The sequence below is a fragment of the Anomaloglossus baeobatrachus genome, chromosome 12, assembly GCF_048569485.1.
Source record: "Anomaloglossus baeobatrachus isolate aAnoBae1 chromosome 12, aAnoBae1.hap1, whole genome shotgun sequence".
In the NCBI taxonomy this organism is placed as follows: Eukaryota; Metazoa; Chordata; class Amphibia; order Anura; family Aromobatidae; genus Anomaloglossus; species Anomaloglossus baeobatrachus.
This window is the reverse complement of record NC_134364.1, coordinates 75,783,199-75,802,050: the sequence shown is the minus strand read 5'-3', so window position 1 is coordinate 75,802,050 and position 18,852 is coordinate 75,783,199. Positions and strand designations below refer to the sequence as shown.

Sequence of the window (18,852 nt, the reverse complement as noted above, 5' to 3'; positions counted from 1 at the left end):
GCCATCAGAGGCCCCATGACACGATCACAGGGAGCCGATGGTTGCCATGACAGCGACAGGTAGCACTATCATGACGTAGTTCCTGTTACAGCTGGCAGAGCAGTAGCTCTAACAGGAACGCTGCATTTCTGCTGGTCAGAGCTGTGTAGCTCTGATCAACAAAAATGCACTGCTGATCCTTATAGACCCCTAAAGGGGCTAGTGAAATAACAAAAAAAAAAAAAAAAAAAAAAAAACTTGAAGTTCAAATCACCCCCCATTGAAAATTAAACTGTTAAAAAAAAATAAAAAATATACACATATTTGGTATTGCAGAGTTCAGAAATGCCTTATCTAACAAAATATAAAATCAATTAATGTGATTGGTAAAAAAAAAAAAAATTACATTTTTTGGTCGTCGCAAATTTTGCGCATAACAGGCGATCAAAACGTAGCATCTGCGCAAAAATGGCACCATTAAAAACATCAGTTGAAACGCAAAAAATAAGGCATGACTGAGCCCCAGAACGCTACGGGCTGTGGAAAATGGCGCAAAAAGCACGCCACTTTTTCTAGACATATGTCTGAATTTTTTTAACCCCGTAGATAAAAGTAAACCTATACATGTTTGGTATCTACAAACTCGTACTGACCTGAGGTATTATATTGACACATCAGTTTTACCATATAGTGAAGAAGATGAATAAAATACCCAATAAACAATTGTGCAATCGCACTTTTTTTTTAAATTTTTTATACAATTTTCCGCACTTGGAATGTTTTCCCTTATTTCCTGTACACTATATGGTTTCATTTAAAAGTACAACCATCCTGCAAAAATCAAACCCTCAAATGGCGAGATTGACGGAAAAATAAAAAAATTACGTCTCTCGGAAGAAGGGAAAAAAAATAAATAAATAAAAATCGAAAATTCCCCAGGGGTGAGCAAAAAACCTGATGACGGATTCCTTTAATTTCTTAAAGACCCTTTTATGGTAAATATAGTCAGTCCCCCATCCTTTATAAATGTCTTGAGGGTTAGGCTATGTGTCCACGGTAGAATGTACCTGCGGATTTTTCAGCATGAAAATCCGCGACTTTCGCGGCAAATCCGCACCTTATTTTTACCGCGGAATTGCCGCGGATTTTGATGCGGATTTTTTTTTTTTCCCCCATTCTATACCCAAAATCCGCAACAATAATTGACATGCTGCAGATTTTTCCGGAACAAAATCCGCGGCAAATCCGCCGCGTAAAAATCCGCAGCATGGACACAGCATTTCCAAAATGCCATTGAAATGGCTTGGAAGTGCCGCTGCTGCAGATTTTCGGAAAATCCGCGGTAAATCCGCGGCAAAATCCGCAGCGTGGGCACATAGCCTTATAGTTTCAAAAATGGGGTCACTTTTGGGAGGTTTCCTTTGTACGAATACCAAGGGCTCTGCAAATGCAATATGGTGATAAGGAACCATCACAGCCGAATTTGAGCTATAATAGAGCTCCATCCCTTCTGAGCCGTGCACCCAAATAGTACAGAACAACCATATATACCGGGAGAAAAAAAAAATACTATTTCTCCCATTACTCATTTTCAAAATAAAAAAATCTGGAGGCTAAAAATTACATTTTAATGGGCAAAAAAATAAATTTTTGGTTTATTTATTCCACTCTGCATTACATCAAGTGAAGCACCTGAATGGTTAAAAATGTACAAAGCACTATTTTGAATACTATAAGGGGTGTACTTTATTAAATATATTGGCCTTGAGGAATGAATTGGACCCTAAATCCTTCCTGCACATGGACACATTATTCACGTCCTGGGAAGGAGTCTTCACGGATAGAGGGGAATCAGGAACTGAGCTCCCTCCACAGGCGCCAAATACCAGGTATAATAAACAGCCGACATCTGTCTATGACAGCCATGGCTGGCGCCCAGTTTTGGTCGCGGCTGTTAACCATTTACATGACACTGTGAATCTCTGACAGCAACATTTAAATGGAACTACAGTAATGCCAGTATGGATCAGCTTCCATCGCCCCCTTCCCCGATGCAATAGCGGGACACCAAGGGGTTACTATGACTGCCAAAGACCCCCATTGCTGGCATTTCGGTCCTACGGTGAAGCTCAGGTGTAGGTTGAGCTCCATAGGTGACGGAGATTATCACTACATATTGCATTACTATGGTCACTTCACCGCCCTAAAAAAAATAATTAGCAATCAAAGCACTGTATTTATTCACAATTGTAATCCATAAAAATATCAGTGCAAAAAATAAGATCAAAGTCAGCCCCATCAACAGAAAAATAAGAATTTTATGGGTCACAGAAAATGGCCAGACAAAAGCAAAACTATTTTTTTTTTATCAGAATTATTTTGTTATCATATACTGTATTTTTTGTTTTATAAAAGATGCACTGGATTATAAGACGCACCCCAAATTTAGAGAGAAGAAGAAAAAAAAAGTAAAAAAAAATGGCGTCCGTCTTATAGTCTGGTGTTGTCTTAGCGGAGGGGGGCGGCGGTGGTGGTGGAGTGGGATCACAGGATGCAGAGGCTGTGCTGGCAGCTGTGGAGGGTCTGTGCCAGCAGCGGAAGCTGGGTTGGTTGTGTGGTAGAACAGGCCGATGCGACAAGTGTCCCAGATGCTCTGTCGGCGGTCCGGATTTCAAAGAAATGGTGCCCAAAGCGGCATGTACGCAGATGGAGCTCTCATCCAAGAGCTCCATCTGTGCATGCGCGCCATCATTTGAAACCCGGATAGACCATCTGGGACACGTGCCACGCAGCCAACGCAGTCCACACAGCCAGTAGGCCGCCCGTACAGAGTGCCAGCCAGTAGGCCACCCACCCGCACAGAGAGGCAGCTGGCCGCCAGCACAGAGAGGCAGCCAACCACACGCATGCCCCGACAGGCACCTGGCTGCTCGTACAGACAGTTCCCCGCCAAATCTCCACTTGCCGGTAAGCTATACAGTATTTGGATTTTAAGACGCACCCCTCATTTTCCTCCCAAATTTTTGGGATGAAAAGTGCATCTTATAATTCGAAAAGAAGGGAATTTTGTTTACTTACCGTAAATTCCTTTTCTTCTAGCTCTAATTGGGAGACCCAGACAATTGGTGTGTATAGGCTATGCCTCCGGAGGCCGCACAAAGTATTACACTCAAAAGTGTTAAGCCCCTCCCCTTCTGCCTATACACCCCCCGTGCTCCCACGGGCTCCTCAGTTTTGGTGCAAAAGCAAGAAGGAGGAAAAAGAATTATGAACTGGTTTAAAGTAACTTCAATCCGAAGGAATATCGGAGAACTGAAACCATTCAACATGAACAACATGTGTACACAAAAAAACAGGGGCGGGTGCTGGGTCTCCCAATTAGAGCTAGAAGAAAAGGAATTTACGGTAAGTAAACAAAATTCCCTTCTTCTTTGTCGCTCTATTGGGAGACCCAGACAATTGGGACGTCCAAAAGCAGTCCCTGGGTGGGTAAAATAATACCTCGTAAGAGAGCCGTAAAACGGCCTCTTCCTACAGGTGGGCAACCGCCGCCTGAAGGACTCGTCTACCTAGGCTGGCATCCGCCGAAGCATAGGTATGCACCTGATAGTGCTTCGTGAAAGTGTGCAGGCTCGACCAGGTAGCCGCCTGACACACCTGCTGAGCCGTAGCCTGGTGCCTCAAAGCCCAGGATGCGCCCACGGCTCTGGTAGAATGGGCCGTCAGCCCTGAGGGAACCGGAAGCCCAGCCGAACGGTAAGCTTCGATAATTGGCTCCTTGATCCCCCGAGCCAGGGTTGATTTGGAAGCCTGTGACCCTTTACGCTGGCCAGCGACAAGGATAAAGAGTGCATCCGAGCGGCGCAGGGGCGCCGTACGAGAAATGTAGAGTCTGAGTGCTCTCACCAGATCTAACAAGTGCAAATCCTTTTCACATTGGTGAACTGGATGAGGACAAAAAGAAGGTAAGGAGATATCCTGATTGAGATGAAAGGGGGATACCACCTTAGGGAGAAATTCCGGAACCGGACGCAGAACCACCTTGTCCTGGTGAAAACACCAGGAAGGGAGCTTTGCATGACAGTGCAGCTAGCTCAGACACTCTGCGAAGTGAAGTGACTGCTACTAGAAAAACCACTTTCTGCGAAAGGCGTGAGAGAGAAATATCCCTCATTGGCTCGAATGGTGGTTTCTGAAGAACCAGCAGCACCCTGTTCAGATCCCAGGGTTCTAACGGCCGCTTGTAAGGAGGGACGATGTGACAATCCCCCTGCAGGAACGTGCGTACCTGTGGAAGTCTGGCTAGGCGCTACTGGAAAAAACACAGAGCGCTGAGACTTGTCCCTTAAGAGAGCCGAGCGACAAACCCTTTTCCAGTCCAGATTGAAGGAAGGACAGAAAAGTGGGCAAGGCAAAAGGCCAGGGAGAAATACCCTGAGCAGAGCACCATGACAGGAAAATTTTCCACGTCCTGTGGTAGATCTTGGCGGACGTTGGTTTCCTAGCTTGTCTCATAGTGGCAATGACGTCTTGAGATAACCCTGAGGACGCTAGGATCCAGGACTCAATGGCCACACAGTCAGGTTGAGGGCCGCAGAATTCAGATGGAAAAACGGCCCTTGAGATAGCAAGTCTGGTCGGTCTGGTAGTGCCCACGGTTGGCCGACCGTGAGATGCCACAGATCCGGGTACCACGACCGCCTCGGCCAGTCTGGAGCGACGAGGATGACGCGGCGGCAGTCGGCCCTGATCTTGCGTAACACTCTGGGCAACAGTGCCAGCGGAGGAAACACATAAGGGAGCTGAAACTGCGACCAATCCTGAACTAAGGCGTCTGCCGCCAGAGCTCTGGGATCTTGAGACCTTGCCATGAACGCCGGTACCTTGTTGTTGTGCCGGGACGCCATGAGGTCAACGTCCGGCACCCCCCAGCGGCAACAGATCTCCTGAAACACGTCCGGGTGAAGGGACCATTCCCCTGCGTCCATGCCCTGGCGACTGAGATAATCTGCTTCCCAGTTTTCCACGCCTGGAATGTGAACTGCGGAGATGGTGGAGGCCGTGGCTTCCACCCACAACAGAATCCGCCGGACTTCCTGGAAGGCTTGCCGACTGCGTGTGCCGCCTTGGTGGTTGATGTATGCCACCGCTGTGGAATTGTCTGACTGAATTCTGATCTGCTTGCCTTCCAGCCACTGCTGGAACGCTTTCAGGGCAAGATACACTGCCCGTATTTCCAGAACATTGATCTGAAGCGAGGACTCTTGCTGGGTCCACGTACCCTGAGCCCTGTGGTGGAGAAAAACCGCTCCCCACCCTGACAGACTCGCGTCCGTCGTGACCACCTCCCAGGATGGGGGTAGGAAGGATTTCCCTTTCGATAATGAAGTGGGAAGAAGCCACCACCGAAGGGAAGCTTTGGTCGCCTGCGAGAGGGAGACGTTCCTGTCGAGGGACGTCGGCTTCCTGTCCCATTTGCGTAGGATGTCCCATTGAAGAGGACGCAGGTGAAACTGCGCGAAAGGAACTGCCTCCATTGCTGCCACCATCTTCCCCAGGAAGTGCATGAGGCGCCTCAAGGTGTGTGACCGACCTTGAAGGAGAGATTGTACCCCTGTCTGTAGTGACCGCTGCTTGATCAGCGGAAGCTTCACTATCGCTGAGAGGGTATGAAACTCCATGCCAAGGTATGTGAGCGATTGGGCCGGTGTCAGATTTGACTTTGGAAAATTGATGATCCACCCGAAACTCTGGAGAGTCTCCAGGGTAGCGTCGAGGCTGTGTTGGCATGCCTCTAGAGAGGGTGCCTTGATCAACAGATCGTCCAAGTACGGGATCACCGAGTGACCCTGAGAGTGGAGGACCGCTACTACAGTAGCCATAACCTTGGTGAAAACCCGTGGGGCTGTTGCCAGGCCGAACGGCAGTGCCACGAACTGCAGGTGATCGTTCCCTATGGCGAAGCGCAAGAAGCGCTGGTGCTCTGGAGCAATCGGTACGTGGAGATAAGCATTTTTGATATCGATCGATGCAAGGAAATCTCCCTGGGACACTGAGGCGATGACGGAGCGGAGGGATTCCATCCGGATCCGCCTGGTCTTTACGTGTTTGTTGAGAAGTTTCAGGTCCAGGACAGGTCGGAAAGACCCGTCCTTCTTTGGGACCACAAACAAGTTGGAGTAAAAACCGTGGCCCTGTTGCTGAAGAGGAACAGGGACCACCACTCCTTCTGCCTTCAGAATGCCCAGCGCCTGCAGAAGAGCCTCGGCTCGCTCGGGAGGCGGGGATGACCTGAAGAATCGAGCCGGGGGACGAGAGGTGAACTCTATCTTGTAACCGTGAGACAGAATGTCTCTCACCCAACGGTCTTTTACCCGTGGCAGCCAGGCGTCGCAAAAGCGGGAGAGCCTGTCACCGACCGAGGATGCGGAGTGAGGATGCCGAAAGTCATGAGGAAGCCGCTTTGGTAGCGGCACCTCCGGTGGTCTGTTTAGGACGTGACTTAGCCCGCCATGCATCAGAGTTCCTTTGATCTTTCTGAGGCCTTTTGGACGAGGAGAATTGGGACCTGCCCGCGCCCCGAAAGGACCGAAACCTCGACTGCCCCTTCCTCTGTTGGGGTATGTTCGGTTTGGACTGGGGTAAGGATGTATCCTTTCCCTTGGATTGTTTGATGATTTCATCCAAACGCTCGCCAAACAATCGTTCGCCAGAAATTGGCAAACTGGTTAAGCGCTTTTTGGAAACAGAATCTGCCTTCCATTCCCGTAGCCACAAGGCCCTGCGGAGTACCACCGAATTGGCGGCTGCAACCGCCGTACGGCTCGCAGAGTCCAGGACAGCATTAATAGCGTAAGACGCAAATGCCGACGTCTGAGTGGTTATGGACGTCACCTGTGGCGCGGACGTGCGTGTGGCTGCGTCAATTTGCGCTTGACCTGCTGAGATAGCTTGTAGCGCCCATACGGCTGCGAATGCTGGGGCAAAAGAAGCGCCGATAGCTTCATAGATGGATTTCAACCAGAGCTCCATCTGCCGGTCAGTGGCATCTTTGAGTGAAGCCCCATCTTCCACTGCAAGTATGGATCTAGCTGCCAGTCTGGAGATTGGAGGATCCACTTTGGGACACTGAGTCCAACCCTTGACCACGTCAGGGGGAAAGGGATAACGTGTATCCTTAAGGCGCTTAGAAAAACGCTTATCTGGACAAGCATGGTGATTCTGGACTGCCTCTCTGAAATCAGAGTGGTCCAGAAACATACTCGGTGTACGCTTGGGAAAAACGGAAACGGAATTTCTCCTGCTGGGAAGCTGACTCCTCCGCCGGAGGAGCTGAGGGAGAAATATCCAACATACGATTGATGGACGCAATAAGGTCGTTCACTATGGCGTCCCCGTCCGGAGTATCAAGATTGAGAGCGGTCTCAGGATCAGAATCCTGATCAGCTACTTCCGCGTCATCAACCAGCGACTCCCCTCGCTGAGACCCTGAACAATATGATGATGTCGAGGGAAAATCTAAGCGAGCACGCTTAGTCGGTCTGGGGCTGGGGTCTGTGTCAGAACCCTCAGCTTGGGATCCATGAGATACCCCGGGAGGACATTGTTGGTCCAACTGAGGTGGGCCAGGGAACAAAGAATCAACAGAGTCCCTGTGCTGAGATACCGGTCTGGACTGCAAGGCTTCCAGTATCTTAGCCATAGTCTCAGAGAGTTTTGCAAACTCCGTCCCTGTCACCTGAACAGTGTTAGCAGGTGGCTCCCCCTGGGCCCCCCCTAGCAGAGGCTCTGGCTGAGTAAGTGCCACAGGGGCCGAATAGTGCATACAATGAGGGTCAGTGGAACCTGCCAGTAGCGGGGTCGTACATGCGGCGCAGGCAACATAATAAGCCTGTGTTTTGGCACCCCTGCCTTTCGTGGGCGCCATGCTATTATCTTCCCTGTGCAACACAAAAGGGTATATAGCCAGAAATCAACTGTGCACCATACAGTGTAAAATAAACATATAATGTTACACTACTGCACAATGGGGCTAGCACCACAGGTGCTGCTTACCACCCGCTTAAAGCGGTTGTGAGGCCACCAGAGTCCCTGCCTGGGTCTCCCAGATTTTGTCCCCCTCTGCAGCGTCCGAGGAGCTGACAGGAATGCGTCCTGAGGAGAGGAGAGAGCCGTGGGCGTGACCCAGAAAGAGCGGGAACTGGTGCCTGCACTGTGCACAGTGAGGGGAGTGGAGTATGCAAAGCATGCTCCAGCCCTCAGTGCTGCTCGTTCTGTGCAGCGTCCCGCCCTTCCCCTGCCTGTCAGGGCTATGGGCGGGAGGAAAGGAAACTAGGCCGCAAAAAGCCGGGGACTCTAGTAATAAACGCGGCCGCCGTAAAAGCGCGGCCGGCGTGGAAGTCCCCGGCGCACTACAAGTCCCAGCCGCGCCGCAGTGTTTCCATGGCAGCGGCGGTCAGTGCGGCAGTCCCTATACATAAACACACTCAGCAAAGCTGAGTGTGTAATGGCACATATTAACCCGGTCAGCGCCGCGGTCCCCGGTGCACTAGCACACCCAGCAAAGCTGAAGTGTTGCTGTGCGCGGTCCCCATAGGGATACAGAGTACCTCCAAGTAGCAGGGCCATGTCCCTGAACGATACCCGGCTCCTATCCAGCAGGCTCCACAGGAGTTGTGGATGAAGCACGGTCTCAGTGCCTGGAGACCGATAGGATCCCACTTCCACCAGAGCCCTGAGGGGGATGGGGAAGGAAAACAGCATGTGGGCTCCAGCCTCCGTACCCGCAATGGATACCTCAACCTTACAACATCGCCGACAAGAGTGGAGTGAGAAGGGAGCATGCTGGGGGCCCTATATGGGCCCACTTTTCTTCCATCCGACATGGTCAGCAGCTGCTGCTGACCAATTTGTGGAGCTGTGCGTGCGTGTCTGACCTCTTTCGCACAAAGCAAAAAACTGAGGAGCCCGTGGGAGCACGGGGGGTGTATAGGCAGAAGGGGAGGGGCTTAACACTTTTGAGTGTAATACTTTGTGCGGCCTCCGGAGGCATAGCCTATACACCCCAATTGTCTGGGTCTCCCAATAGAGCGACAAAGAAATACGGTAAACATAAAAAAAAAATGAGGTATGCTTGGCATCGACCACATTTTTTTTTCACTATATATCACACATGGAATTCTTGAACCGATTTTCTTTACATTGTAGGGTAAAATGAATGGTGCCATTCAAAACTACAACTTGTCCTTTAAAAAACTAATCTCTCAGATGGTAATGTCCGCGGAAAACGAAAAGTTAAGGCTCAATTAAAAAAAAAAAAAAAACGCATGAAAAAAAAAACCGGAAACTTTCCTGGCCCTTATCCCCTTACCGACATATGAAGTACTGACACTATGGATTGTGATAGTAGCTGGGGTCTCTGCTGAAAACCCCCGTGCCTGTCATGATGGTACTTCTGTGAAAGCCATAGCTGGCGTTCATAGGAGACTGTGATTTTTGCTAGAAACAGCAATTATTATTTACTAGAAGGTGGCCTGATTCTAACGCATCGGGTATTCTAGAATTTACGTATTGTGTAGTTAATGTATGATTTTTATACATATATATAGATGTTGTTGTGTGTAGTTGCCAAGTGTTTGTGTAGGGCGCTGTAAATGTTCTGGGTGTTGTCTGGGTGGGGGGTGTGTGAGAGCGGTGTTGTTTGTGTGTTGCGTTGTTTGTGGAGCGCTGTGTGTCTGCAGCGTTGTGTGTGTGGTGCTGTGTGTGTGGTGCTGTGTGTGTTGCGCGGTTTGTGTGTGTTTTGGGGGAGGTATGTTTTGTGCAGTGTGTGTGTTGCGCGGTATGTGCGTATATTTATGTATGCCGCAGTGTTTGTGTGTTGGGTGTTGTGTGTGTGCGGCGTTGTCTGTGTGTGTGTCTGTGTAGGGCGGTGTTTGTGGTTCCCAGTGTGTGTGTGGTGTGTTGTGCGATGCGCGTGTGGCGGTGTGTGTGTGTTTTGGGGGGAGGTGTGCACCCCCATCGTGCTCCTTCATCCCATGCTGCGTATCCCCATCGTGCTCCATCCCCCATGCTGCGCACCCCCCATCGTACTCCATCCCCCATGCTGCGCACCCCCATCGTGCTCCATCCCCCATGCTGCGCACCCACCGTGCTCCATCCCCCATGCTGCGCACCCCTCATCGTGCTCCATCCCCCATGCTGCGCACCCCTCATCGTGCTCCATCCCCCATGCTGCGCACCCCTCATCGTGCTCCATCCCCCATGCTGCGCACCTCCCATCGTGTTCCATCCCCCATGCTGCGCACCCCCCATCGTGCTCCATCCTCCATGCTGCGCACCCCCCCATCGTGCTTCATCCCCCATGCTGCGCACTCCCCATCGTGCTCCATCCCCCATGCTGCGCACCCCCTATTGTAATCCACCCCCATGCTGCACACCCCCTATCGTGCTCCATCCCCCATGCTGCGCACCCCCCATCGTGCTCCATCCGACATGCTGTGCACCCCCCATCGTGCTCCATCCGACATGCTGCGCACCCCCCATCGTGCTCCATCCGACATGCTGCACACCCACCATCGTGCTCCATCCTCCATGCTGCGCACCCCCCATCGTGCTACATCCCCCATGCTGCGCACCCCCCATCGTGTTCCATCTCCCATGCTGCACACCCCCCATCTTGCTCCATCCCCCATGCTGCGCACCCCCCATCGTGCTACATCTCCCATTCTGCGCACCCCCCATCGTGCTCCATCCCCCATGCTGCGCACCCCCCATCGTGCTCCATCCCCCATGCTGCGCACCACCCCCCATCGTGCTCCATCCTCCATGCTGCACACCCCCCATCGTGCTCCATCCCCCATGCTGGGGCCGCTGGGGGCGGGTCCGAGCGTGGCAACGTGTGCCGCGGGCGAGGCGTCAGCGTATGCCGGCTCCCTGCACATGTGTACCGGGAGCCGGTGTACACTGGACCGGGCAATGCGTGCGGAGGGCTGGGGCGAGCGGCTAATCCATGCGGGGGGCAGGGCCAGGCCGAGGCGAGCGGCCAATCCATGGGGGGGGAGGGGCCAGTCCGAGCCCAGCAGCCAATCCGACAGTTGTCACTCTAACGACACTGTCACGGTGACACAATTTTGGAGCAAGACAGACAGACAGAATAAGGCAATTATATATATAGGTTATTATTATAGCGCCCTTTACTCCATGGTGCTTTACATATGAAAGGGGGTATATAAAATAGGGACAAGTACAATGCACTGTTGTATAAAGCACAAGCAACTGTAGGATTGCAGGTTAACGTCCCCTAAAAGAACAAATACAATAAATATTAAAAAAAAAATAAAAAGAAACAAATGTGCCTGGTCCAGAGGGGTTAAAAAGGGCTAAAGAAAAAGATGACTGAAAGGCGCTTAAAAATGTGAACAATGGCTTTTAAAACGTATAAGCGGTTTAGTGTCCCCCTCCCACCCCCCAGAAAAAGGGTGTTAAAGAAATGATGCCAACATAAAGTAGACAAATGGGAAATGTTAATAAGTATTTCTTGTAATTGTTAACAGATAAACACCTGAGCTCTCCTTTACTATTGATGTTTTTTATTTTGCAATTTAGGGTTTATTTGTACAAAGCAAAATTGTAAAAATGATCCTGACTACCAGAGGGGCAAAAAGTCAAAAAGAAACTGGCAGTGAAAGAATTACAGAAACATATAAGAAGCATTAAGGGGGGGTATAAGAGAGCACGGTGGTAATGTATTGTAGGGGAGAGGGGTCTTGGACAGCTTTTTATTCCTCTTATGGGCAGAGCAGATAAAACCCCGTCTGTCTATTATTGGGGACAGTCGAAGAACGGCTTTGTGGGTCGGGACTAGACAACAATATTATACTGACCAATAGTAATGAAGATACCATAGAAAGAGAAGACGGACCCAGACGGGGAGGGGGCCGGGGACACAGGAGGATCAGATGACTGCCCCGGCCTCACGATACTTTACTTCAAGGCTAACGCAAGTAGGTTTTCCAAACAGCTGTACAATGATGACAGAGGAGGAGAAGCGTCTACACTGCCCCTCCGCACCGGCACGGACCCTTCTCCTGACTACACTGCCCCTCCGCACCGGCACAGACCCTTCTCCTGACTACACTGCCCCTCCGCACCGGCACGGACCCTTCTCCTGACTACACTGCCCCTCCGCACCGGTACGGACCCTTCTCCTGACTACACTGCCCCTTCTGCACCGGCACGGACCCTTCTCCTGACTACACTGCCCCTCCACACCAGTACTGACCCTTCTCCTGACTACACTGCCCCTTCTGCACCGGCACGGACCCTTCTCCTGACTACAATGCCCCTCCACACCGGCACGGACCCTTCTCCTGACTACACTGCCCCTCCGCACCGGTACGGACCCTTCTCCTGACTACACTGCCCCTTCTGCACCGGCACGGACCCTTCTCCTGACTACACTGCCCCTCCACACCAGTACTGACCCTTCTCCTGACTACACTGCCCCTTCCGCACCGGCACGGACCCTTCTCCTGACTACAATGCCCCTCCACACCGGCACGGACCCTTCTCCTGACTACACTGCCCCTCCGCACCGGTACGGACCCTTCTCCTGACTACACTGCCCCTTCCGCACCGGCACGGACCCTTCTCCTGACTACAATGCCCCTCCACACCGGCACGGACCCTTCTCCTGACTACACTGCCCCTCCGCACCGGTACGGACCCTTCTCCTGACTACACTGCCCCTTCCGCGGACCCTTCTCCTGACTACACTGCCCCTCCGTACCGGCACGGACCCTTCTCCTGACTACACTGCGCCTCCACACCGGCACGGACCCTTCTCCTGACTACACTGCCCCTCCGCACCGGCACGGACCCTTCTCCTGACTACACTGCCCCTCCGCACCGGTACGGACCCTTCTCCTGACTACACTGCTCCTCCGCACCGGTACAGACCCTTCTCCTGACTACACTGCCCCTCCGCAGCGGCAGAGACTGTTCTCCTAACTATACACTGCACTCGCACGGACCCTTCTCCTGACTACACTGCCCCTCCGCACCGGCACGGACCCTTCGCCTGACTACACTGCCCCTCCGCACCGGCACAGACCCTTCTCCTGGCTACACTGCCCCTCCACACCGGCACGGACCCTTCTCCTTACTACACTGCCCCTCCACACAGGCACGGACCCTTTTTCTGACTACACTGCCCCTCCGCACCGGCACAGACCCTTCTCCTGGCTACACTGCCCCTCCACACCGGCACGGACCCTTCTCCTGGCTACACTGCCCCTCTGCACCGGCACAGACCCTTCTCCTCACTACACTGCCCCTCCGCACCAGCACAGACCCTTCTCCTGACTACACTGCCCCTCCGCACCGGCACGGACCCTTCTCCTGACTACACTGCCCCTCCGCAGCGGCACAGACCCTTCTCCTCACTACACTGCCCCTCCGCACCAGCACAGACCCTTCTCCTGACTACACTGCCCCTCCACACCGGCACAGACCCTTCTCCTGGCTACACGGCCCCTCCGCATCGGCACAGACCCTCTCTTGGCTACACTGCCCCTCCACACCGGCACTGACCCTTCTCCTGACTATACTGACCCTCCACACCGGCACGGACCCATCTCCTGACTAAACTGACCCTTTTCCTGACTACACACTGCACCTGCACGGACCCTTCTCCTGACTACACTGCCCCTCCACACCGGCACAGACCCTTCTCCTGGCTACACGGCCCCTCCGCATCGGCACAGACCCTCTCTTGACTACACTGACCCTCCACACGGCACAGACCCTTCTTCTGACTATACTGCCCCTCCACACCGGCACAGACCCTTCTCCTGGCTACACAGCCCCTCCGCATCGGCACAGACCCTCTCTTGACAACACTGCCCCTCCACACCGGCACTGACCTTTCTTCCTGACTAAACTGACCCTCCACACCGGCACGGACCCTTCTCCTGACTATACTGCACCTCCACACCGACACGGACCCATCTCCTGACTACACACTGCACCCGCACGGACCCTTCTCCTGACTACACTGCCCCTCCACACCGGCACGGACCCTTCTCCTGGCTACACGGCCCCTCCGCATCGGCACAGACCCTCTCTTGACTACACTGACCCTCCACACCGACACTGACCCTTCTCCTGACTATACTGACCCTCCACACCGGCACGGACCCATCTCCTGACTAAACTGACCCTCCACACCGGCACAGACCCTTCTCCTGACTACACACTGCACCCGCATGGACCCTTCTCATGATTACACTGCCCCTCCGCACTGGCACAGACCCTTCCCCTGACTACACTGCCCCTCCGTACTGGCACAGACCCTTCCCCTGACTACACTGCCCCTCCGTACTGGCACAGACCCTTCTACCGACTACACTGCCCCTACACCAGCACGGACTCTTCTCCTGACTACACTGACCCTCCGTATCGGCACTGACCCTTTAGCTGACTACACTGATCCTCCACACCGGCGCGGACCCTTCTACCGACTACACTGTCCCTACACCAGGATGGACCCTTCTCCTGACTACACTGCCCCTCCACACCAGCACGGACCCTTCTCCTGACTGCACTGACCCTTTTCCTGACTACACTGACCCTCCGCATTGGCACAGACCCGTCTCTTGACTACACTGACCCTCCACACCGGCACGGACCCTTCTCCTGACTACACTGACCCTCCACATCGGCACAGACCCGTCTCCTGACTACACTGACCCTCCACACCGGCACGGACCCTTCTCCTGACTACACTGACCCTCTGCATCGGCACAGACCCGTATCCTGACTACACTGACCCTCCACATCGGCACAGACCTTTCTCCTGCCTAAACGGACCCTCCACACCGGCACAAACCCTTTCTCCTGACTACACTGTGCCTCCACACCAGCACGGACCCTTCTTCTGACTATACTGTCCCTCTGCACTGGCGCTGACCCTTCTCCTGACTACACTGCCTCTACGCACCGCCACTGACCCTTCTTCTGACTCCACTGTTCCTCCGCTGCGGCACACACCCTTCTCCTGACTCCGGGATGGTGTCATCTCCCCCAGAAAGAAATTTAGTTTCCTTTATTTGTATGGGAAAAAAGGAATTAGGTAAGTGAAAGTCAATACTTTACCTGGTTAGAATGAGTGACAATAAGAGTCCGCTGCTCGGGGAAATTGTGATAAAGATTAGAGATGATCTGAACGGCGACATCTGTTTTTCCAGTCCCAGGAGGTCCGACAACCTGTTGTTAAGTGGGAAGAAAAAGTATCCTGTAAATACACATTTTTTTTCTTAAAGGCATGAAGTATATAGTCCTGTGAGCAGGAACGTGGGGATGTCCATACAAAGGACATCACAATGCTACATAGCGGACTGTGAGTTCCTGATTACTAGACTTTATTCTTTCAGTTCCAGCAGCCATGTGAGCACGTACGTGCACTGTATATCTGAAGTAGTTATATTACACCCCCTAATGGCACAATGTGAACTGCATCCTCTAGCACCCGCACAGAGCTTGCTCCACACTGGAGAGTGCCAGAGCCATGGATGTGGACCGGGTTTATAAGTCATAAAGACACCAAACAGAGCAAACAGCTGGAGCTGTAAATCAGGAATGACACTACACAGACGGGGCACGTCTCACTGCTACTGTGCTGAGACTAAACACCCCGCCATCACAGAGCAGGAGCGGCGTGTGATCTACAACTAAGCACCCCGCCAACACAGACGTCACCGCACGACAATATAATGCAGACTACATCACTGTACACAGGTGCTCATACACAACTGCGCCCACCATCTGGCAGGGCTGTCTGCGGCTAACAGTATAGCACAAAAGTGAGTACACCCCTCACATTTTTGTAAATATTTTATTATATCTTTACATGGGAAAACACTTAAGATATTTGACACTTTGATACAATGTAAAGTAATCTGTGTACAGCTTGTATAACAGTGTAAATTTGGTGCCCTCTAAACTCTACATACAGCTACAAGTGAGAAACTGAGGAGGACGAAAACAAGTGTGTCTTGCCTACAGTCAGGCATGGTGGTGTGAGTGTCATGATTTGGCGCTGCATAAGTGCTGCTGACTGTGGGGGCTACAGTTCATTGAGGGAACTATGAATGCCAAAATGTACTGTGACATACTGAAGCAGAGATTCCAACATAATAAAATCCCCAAACACACCTCAGAGATGACCACTGTCTTGCTAAAGAAACTGAGAGTAAGGCTATGTGCGCACGTTGCGTACTGTCCCTGCAGAAATTTTTGCAGCGATTTGAACAGCACACGTGCGCTTCAAATCGCTGCAGATACAGTCTGTAATGAAGAAAAAAAAAAAGCCAATTTCATTCGCTCTGACTGCAGCCCCTCCCATAGACAGAGCGGGACCTGCAGGCAGAGTGCACGAAAGAAGTGACATGTCACTTCTTAGAACGCGCGCTTCGGGCAGCAGCCGAAGCGCTGCGCTCTAATACACCACATGCGCACGGCTCCTGCATAATCTTCATGGATTATGTAGGGGATGCAGAAGGCATGCAGTTATGCTGCGGTGCAGATCGCAGCGTAACTGCATGCAATTACGCAACGTGCGCACATAGCCTAAAGGTGCTGGACTGGGCAAGCGTCTCCAGACCTAAACCCTATAGAGCATCTGTGGGGCCTTCTCAGAAAAAAGGTGGAGGAGCGCGAGGTCTCTAACATCCACCAGGTCCGTGATGTCGTCATGGAGGATGGAAGAGGATCCAGCGGTTCCTGTAAAACTCGAGTGAACTCCATGCCCAAGAAAGTTAAGGCAGTACTTAAAAATAATGGTCTCCACACAAAATATTCACACGTTGGGCACAATTAGCTGCCAGCATGTTAGACATTCATGGCGGTGTGTTGAGTTATTTAGAGGGTACCAAATTTACACTGGTATACAAGCTGCACACCGATTACTTTACTGCAACTAATCACATAATGCATACAAGATGGATTGACATGTTACTGATGATGAATATAATGGAAATAACATTTTCTAAATATCTTGATGTATTCAGTTTTGAGTATGCGCGGTGCACTCTGAAATCCCCACACTTACATGCCTTTGCTGCCATCAATGATGGTATTAATGGTGTTTGAGGAATGTTGTGCACTGCTGAATGCACTTGAGCAAATCATCAAAATCCGCTGCTGACAGCCTCCTTTCCAATAGCCGATTGAGTTCTAAATGTGCTCGATGGGAGACTTCCAGATATGCTGCATCCATGGGAGCATGTTTCGGCCACACAAGCTGCTTATGCTAGTATGACAAATATGCAGCCGCACATTGTCATGTGGGAAAACAGCTCCTGGGATACTATGAAGTAATAGCAATTTTGCAAAGTGATGTTAGGCCGCATGTTCCTCACTGGCTCCACGCTCAAATCGATATAACACTGAACTGTTAGTGTATCTGGAATGAAGACTAAAGAGATATGGATACTGCACACAATGCCACCTCACATCATCACAGGAGTAGGACCGGTGAGGTGTTCCCTCGTGAATGTGATACCCACAAGGTGACCAGATGGAAATCAAAGACTCGAATGGAGCAATGGAGGCTGGAATGGAAATGCTCCTTTATAGGACAAGAGTAGGACTCGCAACTGAAGAGAAGAAACCTCCATTTCAGCCTCCAATACTGTATGCCAGTCTCTAGTCTCCATCTGGTGACAATATGGGCAACATTTTGAAGAAGCCTTCACAAGGTGACGTCACACTGGTCCTACTCTTGGGATTATGGTATGGAGTGGCATAACAGTAGCCAGACTCTTTTGGCCTTCATTCCAGGTACTAATGTCGCGGGCGGGGAGGAGGATGGCAACGCTGCGCTCTCCCACTGCTCGGGTCCGGCTGCCGCTGCTCGGTGGCTCTAGCGATGGGCCGGATCCCGGGGACTCGAGCGGCGCTCCTCGCCCGTGAGTGAAAAGGGGTGGTTTGGTGTTGGGGATGTTGTCTGTGACGCCACCTACGGTTGTGGTGATTTTTGGTGACACCACCGCTGCTCCGGATGGGGATCCCGGGGACGGTGACAGGGAGCAGCTATGGTTGTTATTCTCCCCTCCGTGGGTAGGGGGTTGGTTGTCCCGGGGCCCCGGTGATGGGGTAGGAGAGGGTGTCAGGCGGGTTATGGGGCCTGATGAGGTGCAGGGACGCAGGGGCAGCGCTGTGCCGCACGGCACGGAGGTACTCACTCAGCCCAAGGATGATGACACAGTTCACGGTAAACAAGCGGCTAGTTGGACGGGTCCCTCGGACGGCTGCGGTGCTGATGTTCCCTGCAAGTTAGCGGTGACTGTCTCTTCCCTGCACCTAAGTACGGTAGTTTGTATCGATGGGTTCCCACCGGTAACCCGCTCCCCGGCTTGGATATGGGCCGGAGGAGCCCCTCTTTGCCCGCAGGCGCTGGCCCTGAGGAACTGGTGCCTTGGCGGTGACCCTCTCTCACGGTTGGACTTTTGCCTTCAATCGGGACTTAGTTGTTTGGAAACCAGGAGGTCCCCTTCACTGACGGATTTGGCAAATTACGGCGACTCCAAGCCTTGCCGGGATCCGAAAGGCCCCTGCCAATGGTGCTGGCCTCTCTTTGTGTACCGGTCCGGTACTGCCGGGCCACCACCCGTCCACGGTCCTTTCGGCAACTCCAATCGGCCACTCCTGCAAACGGTCACCGCCATCTGCCAACCTTGCTGTCTCGCCCGGGGCACACACCCGGACGCTCTCAGTCAGTTTTGTTTGCTCTTCTACCACTTTACTCCTCACACTTTCACCTTCAGACTCTATCTCTCTACTTCACCTCCTTCCACTTCCTCCTCTCAAACTCAT

The 18,852-nt window shown here is 52.2% G+C and overlaps 1 protein-coding gene across 1 annotated transcript in view; it reads right to left on the bottom strand.

Annotated features, from left to right (window-relative positions):
- The window catches only part of AQR (aquarius intron-binding spliceosomal factor), a 245,522-nt gene that overhangs the window by 73,982 nt on the left and 152,688 nt on the right, over window positions 1-18,852 (bottom strand). The window contains exon 23 of the mRNA XM_075330613.1: window positions 15,133-15,243. Coding sequence (XP_075186728.1) covers window positions 15,133-15,243 — 111 coding nt within the window. The remainder of the gene's footprint in view (window positions 1-15,132; window positions 15,244-18,852) is intronic.